The sequence below is a fragment of the Aquarana catesbeiana genome, linkage group LG03 (assembly GCF_042186555.1).
Source record: "Aquarana catesbeiana isolate 2022-GZ linkage group LG03, ASM4218655v1, whole genome shotgun sequence".
In the NCBI taxonomy this organism is placed as follows: Eukaryota; Metazoa; Chordata; class Amphibia; order Anura; family Ranidae; genus Aquarana; species Aquarana catesbeiana.
Genome location: NC_133326.1, coordinates 222,113,625 through 222,135,705, shown reverse-complemented (window position 1 = coordinate 222,135,705; position 22,081 = coordinate 222,113,625). Strand labels below are relative to the sequence as shown.

General features: G+C 40.0%; 1 protein-coding gene across 2 annotated transcripts in view; it reads left to right on the top strand.

Moving 5' to 3' along the window:
• Positions 1-22,081, top strand: part of CPED1 (cadherin like and PC-esterase domain containing 1) — a 387,681-nt gene that overhangs the window by 328,780 nt on the left and 36,820 nt on the right. For both annotated transcript variants that reach the window (XM_073619808.1, XM_073619809.1), the window contains exons 18-19: positions 2,830-3,050; positions 7,767-7,868. In XM_073619808.1, the coding sequence (XP_073475909.1) occupies positions 2,830-3,050; positions 7,767-7,868 (323 nt within the window). The remainder of the gene's footprint in view (positions 1-2,829; positions 3,051-7,766; positions 7,869-22,081) is intronic.

Genomic DNA, 22,081 nt, shown 5'->3' with positions numbered 1-22,081 from the left:
ATGCATTGTTGAGCACAGGATGTGAAAATGTTTAATCTATTTTTTATTTATAAGCTATAATGAAAGAGTCTAGCTGTAGTATACAGGTATGGCCATTGAATGTACCAGCTCATCTTACTACACTCTTGCACTACACAACTCTCAAAATGTATCGATTTCTGCCTAATAATAGTCAGAAAATATTGTCAGAATTTTTATTAAGCCAGAATAATAAATACTTAGTTATTAATTCCTAGACCTATTCATTCATTCATTCATTCATTCATTCATTCATTCATTATTACAATGTCATTTTGTGTTAGATACATGCTTTAAACCATTGGAACCGATCCTGCAAACTCACAATAGTTACTGTGTGATGAGGAATACCAATGAACACAGAAGTCCTCTAAAATGCAGCACCATTATATACATTTACATAAAGTCTTATATACTCTCAAAAAGCTGAACTACAGCGATATATTTTGCATACTTACATTGGGCCTTTTTGGCATGCCTATGGTATGCCTATGTGAAACATGATCGACACCTGTGAAAGCTGTAAATCAATGTAGTATCCTGATCTATTACAGTGATGGCCACAAGCTTCCAGGTGCAGTGCAGCTGCCCTCCTGCATAGAAACCACAGGGTCACTTGCCTGCCGTGGCCAACATTCAGAGAACACTTTGCATTTTTCTCAATGAATGCAAAGATTTCCCTGACAGGACAAGGTGGAGATTGTGATATCACTGCCTTTCTTCCCCACTTCATCCAATTAGAGAACATGGTCGCCATGCTGAGCTAGTGACCACCTTTGGTTACCAAATAGCCTGTAGCATGCTCTGAGAAGTCAGTTAACCATTGGACAGGGACAGATGTAGATCAGTGGAGAGGACTGAGAGTTGGCTGTCTGTATACAGCTCTAATTGATGATTGCTGATGCATACCCAGGGTGTCGATGACATTCAACACAGATTATCGAGCATAATTCTCAGGGGCATATTGTTTTCTGTTAACACATGCATGGACTGTCATTGGTGAGAATACAGAAATTGTGAATTAAAGAAATCTAAGCCAAAGAGCAACTGTCAGGCCTTAGAGGCCTGAGATCCTTCTTCCTCACTAACCCCTGTGTGCTGATGTAGAACTGTATAAGAGCCTTTCTGATCTATGGATATTTTGTTACAAATTAACTGAACTTAGACAAAAATATATAGTTCAAGTAGTCTGGAGAACTGTTAAGAATTCTAATAATTAAAATGTATCTGTGACTGATACTATAGTGTGTTGCTTTTGGAAAGACTGGAAAGCTGCCAGACTCATAAGTGGTTACTAGTTGTTTAGATTACCGGGGATGTTTCTTCTAACATACACTGAAATACCAGTCTGTATTATAAAGAAACTCTTACTCAGAACATCATAGTTATTGTCTATTTAAATCAATATTATATTAGTTCAATTTATGCATGAAGAAATTTGCGCCCAGAAAATAAAAGAAAATATGAGCTGCAAACACAAAAATGATGATAAAATGTACATATAAATATGTGCTGCACCTTGCTCAGAAAACAACTTGCTCAATATCATAAACAAAAAGCCAGATAATCAGTCATAAATATAAATATGAACCCAAATGTGCTTTAGTGTAAGTTTGTGAAAAGAGTCCAAAAACAGTCCAAAATCCCTTGTAAAATATAACAACACTCATTTTCCACATCTAACCTCCACCGACCCCTCTTAGGTGCTCTGTTACCTTTATTATTTGATCCTTACCACAAAGGTCAAAATATGTTTATCTTTACATCCAAGGCCAGCACAGAGGTAAGTAAATAAAACATTGTGCAGCTCACTAAAAGGATTTCTCAGCATGATGAAGGGCCAAACAGCAGGTAGATAGTCAGGCTCAGGCTCTCTTATACAATATACATCGGACCATAAGGCTCAAAAAGGAAAAAGAAAATGCATAGTGCTCTCTGATTGATATTTATTGATTAAAGTTATGGAAAAATACATTCACAGGTTATATCCAAATACGTGCTTGAATTGAAGAAATGGCATGAAGCTTCATGGTACTATTTGGGTATATCTTACTGTTAACCATCGACATCCAGCAGCCACACTCCTCCAACCTTCCAACACTAGCCTTCCTCTGGGAATGCAAGACTGCACTCAACACTTTTCATCACTAACAATTTCATTAGGGTTATGGAGTTGTAACTGTTCAGAAGTGTCTGATTGAGTTCTCGTTGAAGGTATAACTCATATTACAGCTTGTGTAGATATCCAAAAGCCCTAAGATTGCTGCTGGGTATTGCCATCTCAGATGTGAAGTTAGTAGCTCCAGCAGACTGAACTGTCACTTGACTGACACCCTATAGTATTCCCCATTTTCTCCACCATTGTGCCAGCACGGACAATAAATAGACATTGCAAGAAAAGGAGAGGACCCTGGCAAGTAGGAAAGGTCCTGTGCTTTGAAATGGACACTTTCTGGAGTGTCAGTTTCCTAACAAGTTCAGAGGCACATTGCAGGTCAAAAAAAAATATCTTCATGGAAGAAAAATTGCTCTGGGTAAGAATTTAAAATACTTGATTCTTCTGTGCATTTATTTCCATTTTTTTCTAAGGTCGGTGACAGGGTTTCTTTACGCACTTTACGGTTGCATAATTCTTTAAACAGTGAAGAGATGGACACTTATTGCCATAAGGCTACACTGTCGGGTTCCCTTACCCGCAATGGTGGTGGCAGCTACGGTGAAAGGATTCAATCTAAGATACACTGTACATGCGATAATACCTATATATTGATTTAGTAATGAACTGGTGTTAATTGCTTTTTTCTTTCTTAGATCCTTTTCATTGGAGATTCCACCAATAGAGGGATGATGTATTATCTGATGGAAAGAGTTAATGGATCACTACAGGAGTGGCAGAAAACACACAGCATCAAACTTTTTGATAACATAAATTATGGCAAAACAAATATTAGTTATTCATATTATCCACAATTTTGGATTGATGTCAAACAACGTCCAATATTTGAAGAAGCATTAGAACAGCTCATTGAAAGGTAAGGATTGTCAGTTATGAAGGTATTCTGTGCAATTAACACATATGTGAAAAGCCTATGATTAGGTATCTAAACATGGATTTGTACTCGGAGTCTTCTAATGGATTATTTTGGAAGAAGGAAGGAGAAACGGAGAGTTGACCTGGGGTGTGTCGTGGTCACATGGTCAGTATGCCTAAAAGGGGGCATACCCAAGTATGAGTTTAAATGGAAGTGAAAATAAAAGAAAGAAAGGGAATGGGTGGGTGGGACTCGTGAGCAAACATTGACAGGGGAGGAAGAACAGAGGGCAGGCTTTATCCAGCCTGACTCCTCCTACAAACACAGCTTTACGGTCAGCCTTACACTTGTACTCGGAGTCTTCTAATGGATTGTTTTAAAAGAGGAAGGAAACTGAGAATTGACCTGGGGTGTACCATGGTCATTACGCCTAAAAGGGGACAAAAACAAGGACAGTAGGATGAAGCTTTCAACAGATTTATTGAAGACTAAATGTAACATTTAATCAGTCAAATTAGCAAAAGCTTGTGACATCTCAACCAGTGGATCCTGCATGTATCTGGAGAAGCATGATGAATTCCACCTGCCTAATTTTTTAATCACATGAACAGGGACCCCTTGGCGAGAAGCAGTGGAAGCTGCTCCTATTCTGAAAGAATGACCAGAATATGCTTTGGGGTCCAAACCCAAATTAAACAGTAGGGTGCGGCAATGTTGCATGAACTGAGCTGTAGAGAGGGAAGCACTAGGGAAAGGCAACAGTGGACTATCCCTGGACTTGTCCGTTGTTGCCCTCACAAACTGGTCTAAGACCAATACTGGGTACCAAGCATTACTGGTCTTGAAGAATCTGATGTTAGTGCCAACTCCCATTTGCTGTGTCTTGCAAGCGTGCAGACGCAATCGGTAGTGGTCAGGGTACCTGACTAGCTGATTGGCCAAAAGTATACGGGACCCTGTCCCAGTACATGTAAACTCCACAGGCCTCAGGAAACCATAAAAGGCCAGACACATGGCTGCCTTAAGCACCAAGCTAGGTAGCAAGCCAAAAGGAGACCTGGTCAGTATATCGGACATGTCCCGAAATATGTGTCCCGTGATGGAAAGTCTGGTAACCACAGTAGGAGGGCTGCTCTTCTGAATCCCTTTAAGGATAGCCTTAATGGGGTGTGCTGAAAATATAGATGGCCTATTGGGGTCCTGTAAAGACAAAAAGTGCTGTATACCCACCAGATAAGTTCTGATGGTGCTGTGGGCCAGTTGAGAGTGGCAAAAGGCAGTGAAAGCCAGTGGATACTGAATGCTGTAGCCATCAACCCTAGGATACCGTGACTGGAAGGCCTGGAAAACATTCCAGGCTGTGACATAAGCCTTCCTGTTGTTCACAGACAATGATTTGTCAATCAAGGCTGCCTCGTCAGCCCAATGGGTATCTAGTCCATCATTAGTTGAAGAAAATGTGGGGATGGCGTGATGCAAGTGTCTGCGTCTGGGATCTGCCAGAAAAACAGTGGGTAGTTAAAATGGGACAGAGCATCTGCCGCTATATTCTCTACACCACTGATGAACCTGCAGTGTATGTGGAAGTTAAATTGGAGGGACAGCCAAATAAGCCTATGTACAAAACACATGATAAGTAAAGATCTAGATCTGCCTGTGTTGATAATTTCTGATGTAGCCTGGTTATCTGATGTAGCCTGATTATCTGTGGGAAAAAAACATAGTCTGACCTACCCACAAATGCCCCCACACCTGTGCTGCCGCAACTATGGGGTAGATTTCGAACAAAGCTGACGTCTCTGTAAACCCTGGAATAGCCAGCCAGTGTGAGTCAAAAATAGCCACATAGCCTTTTGTGGCCGCTGCAAGACTTGAGGGGAAAACCCTGACTCTGCGGGGATAAACATGGTGACACCATTCCAATGTTGGAGCAACTCGTCCCACATGTGTAAATCCGATAGAGCTGAAGGATCTAGTTTAACATGAGAATCAGAGTCAGGAACTGAGGGTAAGAATGCCAATAACCTAGAACTAAAAACCCTCCCCTGGGGAATGATCCTCGTCGCAAAATTCAGCATACCCAGCAGAGACTGTAACTCAACCCTGGTACAGACTTGGGAAATGCATGTATACGATCTCTGATCCTTACTAACTTGCCTGTAGGAAGACTAGCCTGCATGGACTGAGTATCAAGCGTGATCCCCAGGAACATAAGTTTAGTAACTGACCTTCCATCTTCTCAACTGCCAGTGGGATGTCGAGTGCCAAGAAAACTGACGTCAGTTTCTGTAGGTCGGTGGGGGCCTATTTACAACTCTCAATGAGGAGAAAATCATCTAAATAGTGGATAACTTCCTGACAATTTTCTCTATGTGTAAGGATCCACCTGAGTGCTTGTGCGAAAGAATCAAATAGCCAAGGGCAACTTTTAGAGCCAAAGCTAAGTTTGGTGGCAAAATAATAAAACCCCTTCCACTTAACTCCATGCCACTGCCAGAATGATGGCAGAATCGGAAGAAATTTAAAAGCGTCCGCTATGTCAGCATTGGACAGCCAAGCGGCCTTACCCATCCCGATGATACGTTGTATCGCCTGATCCACTGACGCATACTTAAGTGAGAACTCCTCTGATGGACTCAAAGAGTTAAGGCTAGGTACATGCGAACAATGAGGGGCTGACAAGTCGTAAATTAACCGTAATAGTAGTAGAAAACTTCCCTTTGACGAGACCCAGGGGGTGGACCCTCCAAACCTGGAAGAGCGGTGTTGGAAAAGGACCGATGACAAAGCCCTTCTTGAGTTCAGACTGAAGCAACAAATCCACTGCCTCTACGTCGGTGGAAGATGACCTCAGATTCTGACACTCAAAAGTCCCTAGTGGCAAAGAAACAAACCCAGTGTGGAACCCCTCTGTGAAACCTTCTGCCAAAAATTTGCTCAACAATGATGATGGATGGGTGGCTAAACAAGCCTGTAAAAAAGGCACGTTAATGCAGTTTAGTCAAACAGTCTTGTTCTGTCTCAGTGAACAGGCCGACTTTGGGTGAGCCCTGAAACAGCCCTGAGCCACCTTTGACTAACCGGATACCCCCCTCTCTCTTTTTTTTTTTCAACAGTGACTGGGAAATGATGAAAAACGTTTGTGTGGGACTGAAAACGTGTCAGTCTCGTGAATTTTTCAAGGCCGAGTTACCTGAGGCGTATCAGGCAAATTAAAACGTAAACTCAGCCCTTTGAACATGAAAACATGTCAGGCTACTGACATGAGTAGTAAAACGTCAAACGTAAAAAAGATCGTAAGGTAAATCGTACGAGAAACAGATGAGGAGACTTGCCATCACACAAGCAAATTAGAAATGGCCATCTCAATCCGTACACACCTATAGACATGATAGGTAATACTGCAGTGGTGACGTCATGCCCCAATCGTAAAGATGTGATGCAAAACATGTGACAACAGAAAATTGACATGGAAACCCAAATGCAGAGAAGTATATGTAGTAATGACTAACGTGTCCGTTTCGTGACTTTCCCTGAAGCAAAGCAGGCAACCCAATCGTGAACTCAAGCCTATGGAGCCTGAACCGTGCCCAACCAAATGATGTAAGTAGTGAAACATGTCTGCGTAAGAAAGTTAGTAACGTAAGCTGCATGAGAAACAGGAGGAGACTTGCCACCATACAAGCCAATTAGAAACGATCACCTCAATCTCTTGGTACCCATAAACGTGATGGGTAAAACTGCAATGGTGTAATGCTGTAAGACCCAACGTGTGAAGACATGTCATGTGCCGTGTATGAGAAAACAGAAAACTACCAACCTGAAATGGACTGCAACTGGGAAAAAAATAAAACTAAACTCTGTGAAACGTAGAAACCACTACTATGGAAAAGGAAAACAAATATACAAAAGCTACCACTCAGAACAATGCGTATCTACCGATGAGTCAGGTTTGAATAATGAAAATTAAAAAACTACTCATGAAAATCTGGTATGAGGAAAACAAATAATACCTACCTGAAATTGACTGAAAACCGCAAAGTGTGAAAACTTTGTGACTCCTGTAGATGTGTAGAAATACTAACTATAGAAAAGGAACATAAGCATACAAAAGCTACCACTCAGGATAAATACATAAAGAACGTGAAGTCTAAGCTAGAAAAATATTCCTCTATACCCCCTTTTTATATCTTTTATTATTATATCTAGTATTATTATTATTTTTTTTTAACATACCCTGGTCACGGAGAAGTGGGTGTATGGCGTGCTAGGTGAGGATGGTTCATGTAACTATACATTCAAGGGCAACAGCTCTGGTGGACATTCTCTGCAGTCAGCATGCCAATTGTACGGTCCCTCAAAACCTGCGACATCTGTGGCATTGTGCTGTGTGATAAAACTACACATTTTAAAGTGGCCTTTTATTGTGGCCAGCCTAAGACACACCTGTGCAATAATCATGCTGTCTAATCAGCATCTTGTTATGCCACACCTGTGAGGTGGATGGATTATCTGGGCTCACTAACACAGATTTAGACTTGTGAACAATATTTGAGAGAAATAGGCCTTTTATGTACATAGAAAAAGTCGTAGATCTTTGAGTTCACTTCATGATAAATAGGGGCAAACACAAAAGTGTTGTGTTTATAATTTTGCTCAGTGTATATATAACATTTTAAAATAAATATTTTAAAAGATATGTTTTCTTGATTTTAGGTCCCGTCCCCTTAAGAACACCAACCAGACTGTACTGGTTGTAGGAGGAGTACAATGGCTAAATTCAGATCATTTGAAAATTATACACAGTGTATTGGAAAGGTAAGCTCATCTCTTCAGTGGTCCACTGATGGGTAAACAGAAACGGTTCATTCATTTTAATGAAAACAAAAAAATCATACATTTTCAAGGATTGCAGTGAGATAACAACACTCTTTTTATTGCGAAAATCTTTTACCATAATAACTGAAAATTTAAAAGTAATATAATGAATAGTTAAAAGAACAAAAATTACCAGGGTAATTATTTGTCTAATAACCCCCCCCCCCCCCATCCATTCCCTCACTATGCTATGGGGATAAGAAGGGCAGAGTTCTGTAGCCCAACAGGGGAGAAGTCTGATTGGCCCAGTGTTGTCAAGTAGAGGGAATCATATACTTTTCCATATCCTGAAGTACAGGTACTGGTTATTTCATAACTACATAGTTAGTAAGGTTGAATAAACTAAATCCAGTTTAACCTATCTAATATTTTTTAACTAACTTTATCCACACTCATTACTGATACCACTAACAGTGGAAGGGTTCTAATCTATGTATTTATTTATTTATTTATATATTTATTGATTGAACTGCTCTCATCTGACCAAATCTCATGGCCACGTGTCTTCTTCTGAGACCTTTATATGCCTTCTTAACAGCCTCTTGATTTATCTTCTCTGGACCCTCTCCAGTTCAAGGACAGCATTCCTGAGGATTGGTGACCATAAGTTAACTGAATATTCATTAGGCTGAATCAGTGTTTGGTAAAGTGGTAGAATTACAGACTATTGCTTAGTCTGGGGTCAGCAAGGTCCCCCAGTTCTTTTTTCCTTGTCAAAAGAAGTTTATTGAGTATACAATGTTATAAAGATACATAAAGTAAGTTTACAAGGATCTATAAAGTAAGCTCATTGTTTTACAGTAGGGATTATAGAGGTAAATATCATGAAATTTCAAATATTAAACATTGGGTTCACGTAAACCTAAATTAAAGATATATATCATTTCCTTAGTTACTTTTGTAGGTATTTAAATGATTTATACCTACTATACATATTGTTTACAAGTAGAGTGTATATAGGTCAAATAAATTCTGATAATGAGCTTTAATCGTAAGGTGGAGAAAAGGAAAGAGAAAGAAGAAAAAGGGTTGAAAGGTAGAGGTATGGTCCACAAGGTTGTCCCGCACGTCAGTTTATTATTCTTTTTAGTTCTCTTTGAAGCCTTAGAATGGGTGTCTCCGTAAGTCATTTAATCTGTTACCATGGCAACAGGACAGAGTCATTGAAGTTTGACAGGAACTGTTGTTTTATCCAAGGATGCCAAAGTTTTTCAAATTTTGGAATTTGATTTTGATCGATGGCTACCATCTTAGCGTGGGACATTGTATTATTCATTCTGTGAATTGTTTCTGCTAGTACCAATGTAGGAGATTTCCATGCCTTGGCCACTGTTTGTTTTGCAGCCGTTATTAGTTGGATCATAAGTTTGAATTGAGAGAGTGTTAACCATTCCGGTTTTAGATTAAGTAAAGTTAAATATGGATCTGGTTGTATTATTTTTTAAAATATTTTAGATGCAATCACGAAGACTTCCTTCCAGAAGGTTTGGATTACTGGGCACATCCACCATATGTGTAAATATGTGCCTATTTCTGGGCATCCTCAATAACAAAGAGCTGAGGTATTAGGTGAATATTTTGCCACTCTAGCGGGTACAAGGTACCAGTGAGTTAGGACTTTATAATTTGTCTCCAGTGCTAAGATGTTGGGTGAAGATGACTTAGATGTGAGCCATATGTTAGACCAGTCCGTGTTTTCTAAAGTTCGTCCCAGGTCCTCCTCCCACCCCTGAACGTAAGAGGGTCTATTAAGATTTGCTACTCCATATAATTGATTATAAAGTGATGAAATTGTACCTTTAGCAAATGGATCTTTTGTACAGATTGATTCAAAAATGGATAATTGGGATAATGGTGTATCCCCCTTTAGGAATGGTGTATAGAAATTTTTGATTTGGAGATATCTAAATATCTCAGAGTTTGGTAGATCATATTTTTCTCTAAGCGATGGGAATGAAAGGAATGATTTAGATGCTATGAAGTCATTTAGTGTCTGAATGCCTGATGTTGTCCAAGCTTTAAAAGAATTTGGGTAGATCCATGCCGGATAAAAGGCCGGATTTCTGATAAAAGAAAGGAGAGGATTGTGTGGAGATTGTAACTGATATTTGGTTTTTAGTTTATCCCAGAGAGATAAGAAGTGTTTAGTTATGGGATTATGAATTTTAAAGCGGTCTTTAGGATCAAGCCATAATAAATTTGATATTAATAGAGGGTCATTTTCTGAAGCCTCTATAAATACCCATAATGGGATTTCCTGTTTTGCATGGTATTTGGACAGACTGGCCAAATGTGCTGCTCTGTAGTAGTTGGTAAAATTAGGGTATCCCAGGCCTCCTTTATTTTTGGGAAGATGTAGTGTGTGTATAGGTATACGTGGTTTAGAAGAGCCCCATATAAACGAAGTTGCTCTTTTTTGTACTATTCTCAAAAAATAGGAAGGAATTGGAATAGGGAGGACTCTGAATAGATAAAGCAATTTGGGTAGAATAGTCATTTTGATTGCATTAATCTTCCCTATCCAGGATAAAGGAAGTTGTGACCATTGTTTTATTAGATTTGTGATCTGTCTTAATACAGGAGGATAATTGGTTGAGAATAAGTCAGAATGAGATGCTGTTAAATGAATTCCAAGATATGGGATTGATTTTTCTGCCCATGTGAATGGGAGTGCAGCCCTAGCCGGGATCAACTCCATGTTTGTGAGTGAAATATTAAGCACTAGGCATTTCTTAGGATTAATCATAAGGCCGGATAGGGCTGCAAATCCATCAAGAGCTGGTATTAAGTTAGGACCAGAGACCTGTGGTGATGATAGAAAAAGTAATATATCGTCTGCAAATATACATAATTTGTGTGTAATACCTCCTACTTCAATGCCAGTTATAGTTTGGTTTGTTCTGATGTATTGGGCCATGGGTTCGAGTATAAGGGCAAATAATAAGGGAGATAATGGGCAACCCTGTCGGGTACCTCTTTCGATATTAAAGGCTTCAGATTTGTATCCAGCATATTTTATATAGGCTTTGGGTTTATTATATAATGCTTTGATCCATGTTAACCACTTGAGCCCCGGACCATTATGCTGCCTAAGGACCAGAGGTCTTTTTCCAATTTGGCACTGCGTCGCTTTAACTGCTAATTGCGCGGTCATGCAATGCTGTACCCAAACGAAATTTGCGTCCTTTTCTTCCCACAAATAGAGCTTTCTTTTGATGGTATTTGATCACCTCTGCGGTTTTTATTTTTTGCGCTATAAACGGAAAAAGACCGAAAATTTTGAAAAAAAATGATATTTTCTACTTTTTGTTATAAAAAAAATCCAATAAACTAAATTTTAGTCATACATTTAGGCCAAAATGTATTCGGCCACATGTCTTTGGTAAAAAAAATGTCAATAAGCGTATATTTATTGGTTTACGCAAAAGTTATAGCGTCTACAAACTAGGGTACATTTTCTGTAATTTACACAGCTTTTAGTTTATAACTGCCTATGTCATTTCTTGAGGTGCTAAAATGGCAGGGCAGTACAAAACCCCCCCAAGTGACCCCATTTTGGAAAGTAGACACCCCAAGGAAATTGCTGAGAGGCATGTTGAACCCATTGAATATTTATTTTTTTTGTCCCAAGTGATTGAATAATGACAAAAAAAAACAAAAAATATTTACAAAAAGTTGTCACTAAATGATATATTGCTCACACAGGCCATGGGCCTATGTGGAATTGCACCCCAAAATACATTTAGCTGCTTCTCCTGAGTATGGGGATACCACATGTGTGGGACTTTTTGGGAGCCTAGCCGCGTACGGGGCCCCAAAATCCAATCACCGCCTTCAGGATTTCTAAGGGTGAAAATTTTTGATTTCACTCTTCACTGCCTATCACAGTTTCGGAGGCCATGGAATGCCCAGGTGGCACAAAACCCCCCCAAATGACCCCATTTTGGAAAGTAGACACCCCAAGCTATTTGCTGAGAGGCATGGTGAGTATTTTGCAGCTCTCATTTGTTTTTGAAAATGAAGAAAGACAAGAAAAAACATTTTTTTTTTCTTTTTTCAATTTTCAAAACTTTGTGACAAAAAGTGAGGTCTGCAAAATACTCACTATACCTCTCAGCAAATAGCTTGGGGTGTCTACTTTCCAAAATGGGGTCATTTGGGGGGGGGGGGTTTGTGCCACCTGGGCTTTCCATGGCCTCCGAAACTGTGATAGGCAGTGAAGAGTGAAATCAAAAATTCACGCCCTTAGAAAGCCAGAAGGCGGTGCTTGGTTTTCGGGGTCCCGTACGTGGCTAGGCTCCCAAAAAGTCTCACACATGTGGTATCCCCGTACTCAGGAGAAGCAGCAGAATGTATTTTGGGGTGTAATTTCACATATTCCCATGGCATGTTTGAGCAATATATCATTTAGTGACAACTTTGTGCAAAAAAAAAAAAAAAAAATGTGTCTCTTTCCCGCAACTTGTGTCGCAATATAAAATATTCCATGGACTCGACATGCCTCTCAGCAAATAGCTTGGGGTGTCTACTTTCCAAAATGGGGTCATTTGGGGGGGTTTTGAACTGTCCTGGCATTTTATGCACAACATTTAGAAGCTTATGTCACACATCACCCACTCTTCTAACCACTTGAAGACAAAGCCCTTTCTGACACTTATTGTTTACATGAAAAAGTTTTTTTTTTTTGGAAAAAAATTACTTTGAACCCCCAAACATTATATATTTTTTTAAAGCAAATGCCCTACAGATTAAAATAGTGGGTGTTTCATTTTTTTTTTTCACACAGTATTTGCGCAACGATTTTTCAAACGCATTTTTTGGGGAAAAAACACACTTTTTTAAATTTTAATGCACTAAAACACACTATATTGCCCAAATGTTTGATGAAATAAAAAAGATGATCTTAGGCCGAGTACATGGATACCAAACATGACATGCTTTAAAATTGCGCACAAACGTGCAGTGGCAACAAAATAAATACATTTTTAAAAGCCTTTAAAAGCCTTTACAGGTTACCACTTTAGATCTACAGAGGAGGTCTACTGCACAAATTACTGCCCTCGATCTGACCTTCGCGGTGATACCTCACATGCATGGTGCAATTGCTGTTTACGTTTGACGACAGACCGCCGATTGCGTTCGCCTTAGCGCGAGAGCAGGGGGCGACAGGGGTGCTTTTTTTTTTTTTTTTTTTTTCTTTATTATTTTTCTGCTTTTTTTATCTTATTTTTAAACTGTTCCTTTCATATTTTTTTTTTAATCATTTTTATTGTTATCTCGGGGAATGTAAATATCCCCTATGATAGCAATAGGTAGTGACAGGTACTCTTTTTTGAAAAAATTGGGGTCTATTAGACCCTAGATCTCTCCTCTGCCCTCAAAGCATCTGACCACACCAAGATCGGTGTGATAAAATGCTTCCCCAATTTCCCAATGGCGCTATTTACATCCGGCGAAATCTAAGTCATAAAATGCTCGTAGCTTCCGGTTTCTTAGGCCATAGAGATGTTTGGAGCCACTCTGGTCTCTGATCAGCTCTATGGTCAGCTGGCTGAATCACCGGCTGCATTCTCAGGTTCCCTGTTGAGACAGGAGAGCCAGAGAAAAACACGGAAGACGGTGGGGGGGGGGCATTCCCTCCCACGGCTTGTAAAAGCAGTCTAGAGGCTAATTAGCCGCTAGGATTGCTTTTACATGAAAGCCGACCGCTGGCTGAAAAGAATGATACCAAGATGATACCTAAATCTGCAGGCATCATTCTGGTATAACCACTCAAAGTCGTGAATGGCGTACCTGAAGACAAAAAAATGGTTAACAATAAAGCACAGTAAACGGTAAAGTATAAAAAATTGCATACCTGAAAAAGCAAACATGATAAAACATAATAACAATAAAACATTGCAGAATAGAATACAGTAAAAAAGAGCAGAACAATAGAGAGAGAATAGAGAGAGAGAGAACAATAAAACGACAACTATTTTTTTTTATTTTATATATATATTTTTTTTTTGACACTTTTTTTGTAACTAACTTTTGTAACTGTAACCGGTTCCAGGTTCGGGTCTCACAAAATGCGATGGCATCTTGGGAGACCCTGTGAAAGTGTGCCTAGTCTGTGCAATGCTGTACCCTACGCTAATACTCAACTAGTGCATGGTAGCGTTCAAAACATTCACCAATGCAAAGACCAGGATTGTCAGGACAGGAGGGACAATAATAGCGGGTGTCACGCCTATATCCGCGCTTCCTGCAGACACAACATCTTTTTTGGGGGTTCGTTGGGTAGGGGTACTCGGGAGGACATAAAGAAAATGCCTCTCATGCAGCCGACTGCATTTGGTTGGGGATGTGAATGGGGGAAGTACGGGCGCTGCAGAAGCGGTGTGTTCCCAATTAGGATTGGCGAATGCAGCAGGAAGGGCACTATGGGCACGACGGGCCTGTGTTTGTCTTTTTGGTGGCAGCGGGACACTACTTGTGCTTGTCACCTCACCAGCTTGAACTGCACTTATGGGACTCGCCACGTCACCAAGTGTTGCTGCAGTGCTGGTTTGACTACGACCGGGGTGTACTAGGCCGCTGGTGCTTGCCAGTTCACCAAAACGCTACCAAAAAAACTGTTAGTGATCGCAGGGATCAAGGCCTGACTCTGCAAACGCTGCAGTTATGCGTTTAGTGTTTTGTAAGTGTCAGTGATCGATCGATACTGCACTTGGGTGGGCTGGGCTGGGCCGGGCGGAGGGGCAAAACGCAGGTGCTAGCAGGTATCTGGGCTGATCCCGCTAACACTGCGTTTTTGGGAACCCTAAACTGCTGGGGACGCTAGTATAGATCTGATCGGATCAGATATTGATCCGTTCAGATACTATACCACTAAGGGAGGTGTATGCTGCATGCGTGGGTGTTAGCGGTACTGGCGCTAACCTGACGCTGCCTGGGGCTGGTGCTTGCCAGTTCACCAAAACGCTACCAAAAAAACTGTTAGCGATCGCAGGGATCAAGGCCTGACTCTGCAAACGCTGCAGTTATGCGTTTAGTGTTTTGTAAGTGTCAGTGATCGATCGATACTGCACTTGGGTGGGCTGGGCTGGGCCGGGCGGAGGGGCAAAACGCAAGTGCTAGCAGGTATCTGGGCTGATCCCGCTAACACTGCGTTTTTGGGAACCCTAAACTGCTGGGGACGCTAGTATAGATCTGATCGGATCAGATATTGATCCGTTCAGATACTATACCACTAAGGGAGGTGTATGCTGCATGCGTGGGTGTTAGCGGTACTGGCGCTAACCTGACGCTGCCTGGGGCTGGTGCTTGCCAGTTCACCAAAACGCTACCAAAAAAACTGTTAGCGATCGCAGGGATCAGGCCTGACTCTGCGAACGCTGCAGTTATGCGTTTAGTGTTTTGTAAGTGACAGCGATCGATCGATACTGCACTTGGGTGGGCCGGGCGGAGGGGCAAAACGCAGGTGCTAGCGGGTATCTGGGCTGATCCCGCTAACACTGCGTTTTTGGGAACCCTAAACTGCTGGGGACGCTAGTATAGATCTGATCGGATCATATATTGATCCGTACAGATACTATACCACTAAGGGAGGCGTATGCTGCGTGCGTGGGTGTTAGCGGTACTGGCGCTAATCTGACGCTGCCTGGGGCGACGCATATCACCGCCGGGCGATCAGGGGGCTAAACCTTTATTCGGTAATAAACGGCGGGTGCCCTGACACTATAAAAAATAAACGAACTAACCAGCGTCAACCGTAACGTTTATACGGTGATCAGTGGTGAAGGGGTTAACTAGGGGGCAATCAAGGGGTTAAAACATTTATTAGATAGTATATGGGGGTCCCTGACACTATAAAACGCTGACGGCGAACCTAAATATTTACCTCACTAACTAGCGTCACCAGTGACACTAATACAGCGATCAGAAAAATGATCGCTTAGCAACACTGGTGACAGGGGGTGATCAAGGGGTTAAAACTTTATTAGGGGGGGTTAGGGGGGTATCCTAGACCTAAAGGGGGGTAATACTAACTGTCCCAACACTGTAACTGTCACAAACTGACACTATGCAGTAATCAGAAAAAAAAAAAAAAAACCTGCTGGTGTCAGTTTGTGACAGGGGGGGGGGGTGATTGGGGGGGGATCGGGGGGCGATCGGGGGGGGGATCGGGGTGTTTTGTGTGCCTGGCATGTTCTACTGTGTGTGTAGTGTGTTGTGCACTTACATTGATGTCTTCTCCCCTCGGTGCTGGAACGGAATACCGAGCCGAGGGGAGATGACATCATTTCCTTTGCTGCTGTTTAGCATACAGCAGCAAAGGAATGTTCCCATTGGCCGGCGGCGATCGCGAGGGGGGGGGCCACGAACGGATGGCCTCCCCCTCATCTCGGATCGCCGGGGAACAGAACGGGACCGCCTCGGGCACCGGGGGGGGGTCCGATCGGACCCCCCACCCGCGGAAGGCAAATCACGTACATGTACGTGATTTTGCCTGCCCGTGCCGCTTTGCCGACGTAAATCGGCGTTAGGCGGTCCTTAAGTGGTTAAAAAGTGGGGTCCAAAACCCCATTTTTGTAATGAATATTGCATATATTGCCAGGATACTGTGTCAAATGCCCTCTTAATATCGAGAGATAGAAAACATAAAGGGATTTTCCGTTTTTTAGCAATATGTGCCAATAACACTGCCCTGCGTATATTATCGCCTGCCTGTCTATTTGGCATGAAGCCTACTTGATCTCTATGTATTAATTTTCCTATAATGTTATTGAGGCGTTTTGCTATTATTTTTGCTAATAATTTAATATCGAGGTTTAACAGAGAGATAGGCCGATAATTCACACAGGAAGTATCATCAGAAAGGGGTTTTGGGATCATACAAACAATTGCCATTAGTGTTTCTTGCCGAAAAGAATGTCCATCTAGAAGTTTGTTAAAAGTTTCAGTGAGAATGGGAGAGAGTATTTCTGAGAATGTTTTATAGTATAAAGCCGAGTAGCCGTCTGGGCCTGGTCTTTTGTTAAGTTTTAGGTCTTTTATGGCGTTAGCAACTTCATCTATAGTTATAGGCTCATCCAAACTGCTTTTTTGATTCTGAGATAACTCAGGTAAGGTTATTTTTGAGAAGAAGGATTCAGCCTCTGTAGGATTAAATTCATTGTTTGTCTTGTATAAAGTTGCGAGATGTGAGTGAAATTTATGGACTATTTTAACTGGATTACAAGTGTAAACATTTTTTGATAATTTCAAACGTATTGGTTTGAAAGATTTGTTAGTTGAATTTAATGCCCGAGCCAAATATGTACCTGGTTTGTTTGTATTCATGTAGAAATTGTGTTTGGAGCGTTTGAGGGATTTATCAACTGACTCAGTGAGAAATAGATCGTATTCCAATCTAGATTTTTCCAGATGAGATTTTGTACTCTGAGATGGATTATCTTGAAATGATATGTAGGCTGCATTAAAATTGAGTTCTAGTTTTTTTGCTAGATTTTTGCGTTCCCGTTTAAATAGTGCCATTTGTCTTTGTATTGTACCACGCAAGACAGGCTTATGAGCTTCCCACAGTGTTATTGGGGAGATGTCTGTTGTATTATTAATTGATATGTATTCCTTTAAAGCTTGTTCAATGGCCATCTGATGTAGTGGGTGTTTGAGCATTATGTCCGGTAAGTACCACGTTGGGTCATGCGCTTTTGGTATGGCTGAGGCTATAGTAGTGTATACTGCATTATGGTCAGACCACGGAATCGGAATTATATCTGATGCAATAATTTCTGGTATCATTCCTATTGTTAGAAAAATATGATCTATTCTGGTGAAGGTTTGATGAGGGTGCGAGAAATAAGTGAATTTCTTTTTCATTGGGTTACTTTCTCTCCACGAATCTACCAGATTGTATTTGGAAAGAAGTTGAGAAAAAGGTAATCTAGAGGTTATTTTGGATGGTGTAAAAGGTGATTTATCTAGAAATGGGAGGAGGACCTGGTTCGAATCCCCACACATTGTCACTGTTCCTATTTTGTGTGTATTAATCACTTGTAATATATGTGAGAGGAATGGTGTAGGTTGTTTGTTAGGAGCGTAGTAGGAAATCACCGTGATTGCTGTATCCATTATATAACCCATGAGTATCAGGTATCTACCTTCTGGGTCTTTAATTTCTGATGATAAGGTGAATGGTGTGGATCGGTGAAATGCAATTAGAGTTCCCCTTTGCTTGGTACAGGCAGAAGCCGTGTAAATTTGTTGATAAAAAGGAGAAATATATTTTGGAGTAGAATCTTTGGTGAAGTGTGTTTCTTGGAGGCATACTATGTGAGCCTTTTTGTTATGGAAAGTACGGAAGGCTTTGGTCCTTTTTTGAGGGACATTTATTCCCTGAACATTCAGGGAAAGTATATTCAGTGGTGCCATGGCAATAGATCAAATAGTTTTGACTTACTTTTTGTTATGCAGAGCTGACTGCGCAGATCAACCTGTGTGGACTGAAGAGATGAATAGATAGAAAAGAAACCAGTGAATTCTGGAGTAAAGAGTAAATAAAAAACATATGAGATTAGATGATACATTGTATAAATTATTTTTTGCAAGTAATCACAATTTACCCGTGAAAGAGAATAAATATCTCTCTCAGGGGAATAAGTGCCTTCGTCACACTCCCACATAATATGGTTGGGAGAATGAGGAGGGCTAATGGGGGTACACGGATCTTCCGCTTACAGGAGAGAAGTGCTATGTCAAAAGACATCAAAATGATGTTTCATTAATTGGAGTGCAGAATATAGTTTTTGTTGAAATTATTTATTCCAGGGTGGTTGTATATGGTTAGTCTTGCCCTAGGCTAAATAATTCAGTTAGAAAGGTACTGTTAATAACTTTGGTATTGATGAAGATAGTTTGAATTATTTTGGGATTTTAACCCTTTTAGAATAAACAATTACATATTTTATTCATATGTAACTGTTTAGATATGTTAACTCATAAAATTGAAGTTGTATTGCTTCAGATTAGAATAAACAAAAACATAATTCTAGGAACTAGTTAGCTAATAATATATTTGTTTTAAAAAAAGAAAGAAAAAGCTTCCATTACTTCTGGATTATTGAACATATTTGTCCTAAAAAGTAATAAATCTATTGTTATTACCTGATAATATATAACTGAACAAGAATTTCCTTATTTCACTTATATATTCTAAGGCTATATGAATCAGAAGTAATAAGAAATATAACTGGAATGTAACATGATCCCACACAGTGTGTGACTATCAGAATGCAGTTACATTCAGTTATAAATACAGGTTTTTTATAGAGAACCATCTCTTAGTATAATAAATGAAGAGATATCAGGAATTAGGATGTCAGTCCATTGAATCTTCTTGGTCCATGGATGATGTGGCATAACGGCCTCTTTTGTGAGAATGATGATTCCCATTTTGTTCTGAAATTTTCTGGGTGCTGCCTGAAGGTGAAGATGATGCCATTCTTCTGCGTGTGGGAGTGTTGCTGCTTGTGGGTTCTGTCAGATTTAATTTTAAAAGGGTTTGTTGTAGTTCATCTGCTGATCTGCTTCTGTAAATTGTACCTTGGTAGTTAAATCTGACTGAAAAGGGGAAGCCCCATTGATACATAATGTTGTGGCGTTGCAGTTCCATTAGTTGGGGTTTCATGGATCGTCTTTTAGTAATAGTAAGTTGGGATAGGTCAGCAAAAATTTGATAATTGTGTCCTTGAAAATTAAGTTCCTTTTTTTCTCTTGCAGCAATTAGTATTTGTTCTTTCGTTCTGTAATAATTAAATTTTGTGATTATATCACGTGGGGGTCCATCTTTCTTTTTGGCTGTGAGGGCTCTGTGTACTCTGTCCAGTTCTAAACGTTCAATAGGGATATCTGGCTTTAGTTCTTGTAATAGAGCAGTAATAGTAGATTGCAGGTCTGTCACAGTTTCAGGTATTCCCCTTATGCGCAAGTTTGAACGTCTGGCTCTATTTTCGTAATCTTCGAGTTTAGTTTGAAGTATTAAATTCTCTTTTTTTAATTGTTCCAATTCTGTTATATTTTCTTGGGTTGTAATTTCAATTTCATCCATTTTTGTTTCTAAGGCTGCGGTGCGGTTTCCCAGCTCTCTTATTTCTTTGGTTAGGCTTTTTGTTATTTGGTCTGAGGTTTGTTTTAAAGCCTTATGAAGCATCTTTTCAAATTGTAATAATATTACTGGGGATGCTGAGGAGGCTTGTGGAGAAGTTTGTGAGAGGATTTGTTCTGTATCTGACTCAAATGGAGAGTCTTGCTGTGACATTTTCTGTCTGTGAGAGCGCCCTGATGCTGTATATTGTGAGGTGACTGGAGCTGCTTCAGCTGCAGTGAGTGCCTGTGAGCTCTTTGTGAGGTGATTTTTATTTCTGCCACGGTTTCCTCCCAGTACCATATTTCCTGCCCAAACTTTCACAGTTTGTTCCCTGGGGCAAAAAGGTTCAAATGGATACCTTTTGAGCCTGCAGGCTCCGCTTTGTCCTTCTCTTCTCTCCTCAGCGGTGCGGAGCTCTAACAATGCATGTCTGCTCTGCTAGGCTCCGCCTCCTGCCCCCCCCAGTTCTTTTTTCATCCTTTATTCCTCCCAGAGTTTCTCCCCATAATTAATATCTTGCATGCATATATTTACCTCCCAATTGCATTACTTTCCATGTTTCAACATTAAACCTCATCCATCATGTAGCTGTCCCTTTTTTTATTTTATCAAGGTCTTCTTGAAAGGTTGCTACATCCTGAGGCAAAGTGATTGCCCTGCTTAGCTTGGTATAATTATGTTAACACTGGAATTGAACTATCTATTTCAACCTCTATATCATTCATGAACAAGTAAAACAGAAATAGTCCTAGGACAGAGCCTTAAGGCATATTGCCCACAACTCTAGACCATTCAGAAAAGAGCCATTTATACTTACTCTCTGGACACGCTCCTTTCACCAGTTCTCTATTCATGTACATACAACTTAATTGATGTAAATAGACATTAATTCAAAACTTAAGTATCAAATGCTTTAGCAAAGTCTAGGTAAATTATATTCACAGGACTTCCTCTAAATGCCTGCTCATTGCTTTAAAAAATGTTAAAGGTATTGATATTAGGCTGACTGATCTGTAGTTTCCTGGAATATACAGTATCTCAACCCTTTTTTGAATATTGATAGTCCACATTTGCGTATGTCAGTAAAGTGTCCTTAAAAATTATAACTACATTTTTTTGAGGCCTCGGGTATAATCCATCTGGTCCCGGTGATATACTCACATTAAGTTTTTGTAGTCTGTTTTGAACACATATCTCTGTCAGCATCAGGGGTACATTCAATAAAATTATATTAACATTACTGTTTTGTTTAATACACCCCCGCTTTTTATTAGTACAAACAAAAAAGAAGAATGTACTATATTTTACATGGCTGCCTTTCCCTACCACTTCCAGGCACTAAACAAAATGGTGGGGGAAAAGAAGAGGTACGTATATGCTGGGAAGGGATGGGATATTAAAGTGAACCTGGTGCTTACCCTAATAGGGAAAGCCCAAACTTTTTAAGGTTCAATTTGCAATGCAAAAAAAAGGCAGCTGGGTATTATTTAGCCACTATGGGCAACACATGCTCATTTCTCACCTAACCAAAAAATCAAAACGTTTTTGAGCAATATAGAATAATCATACCACTGAAAGTTGAATTCTGCACATAAAAGTTATTTACATTGATACTTAAATCCATTGAATATATTTTCATAATATGTAAGGACTGATGTATTTTTTTCTTGTAATCGCATACATCAGAATTATAATGTTTTTAATGAATTTCATATTGATTTTCTGTATGCATGAATGCATGCATATGATTTGTATCAAACATTACCTATGATCATGTAGATGAAGTGTATGAATTGTGATGGGGTATAAGTGCAGGAGAGCCATAATTAGAAGGTCTATTAACATTAATAAATACTAAACAGAAATTATATTTAACTTAACAATGCAGGAATGTGTCATATTATAAGACCGTAAAAAGGAAAACGGAAAATGTTGCAATCAGTAGACTACAAAGCGGAAACACCCAACTGCCAGTCATGCTTGATTTAAGTAAAAGTGCATATTCCAAAAATGTATGTTA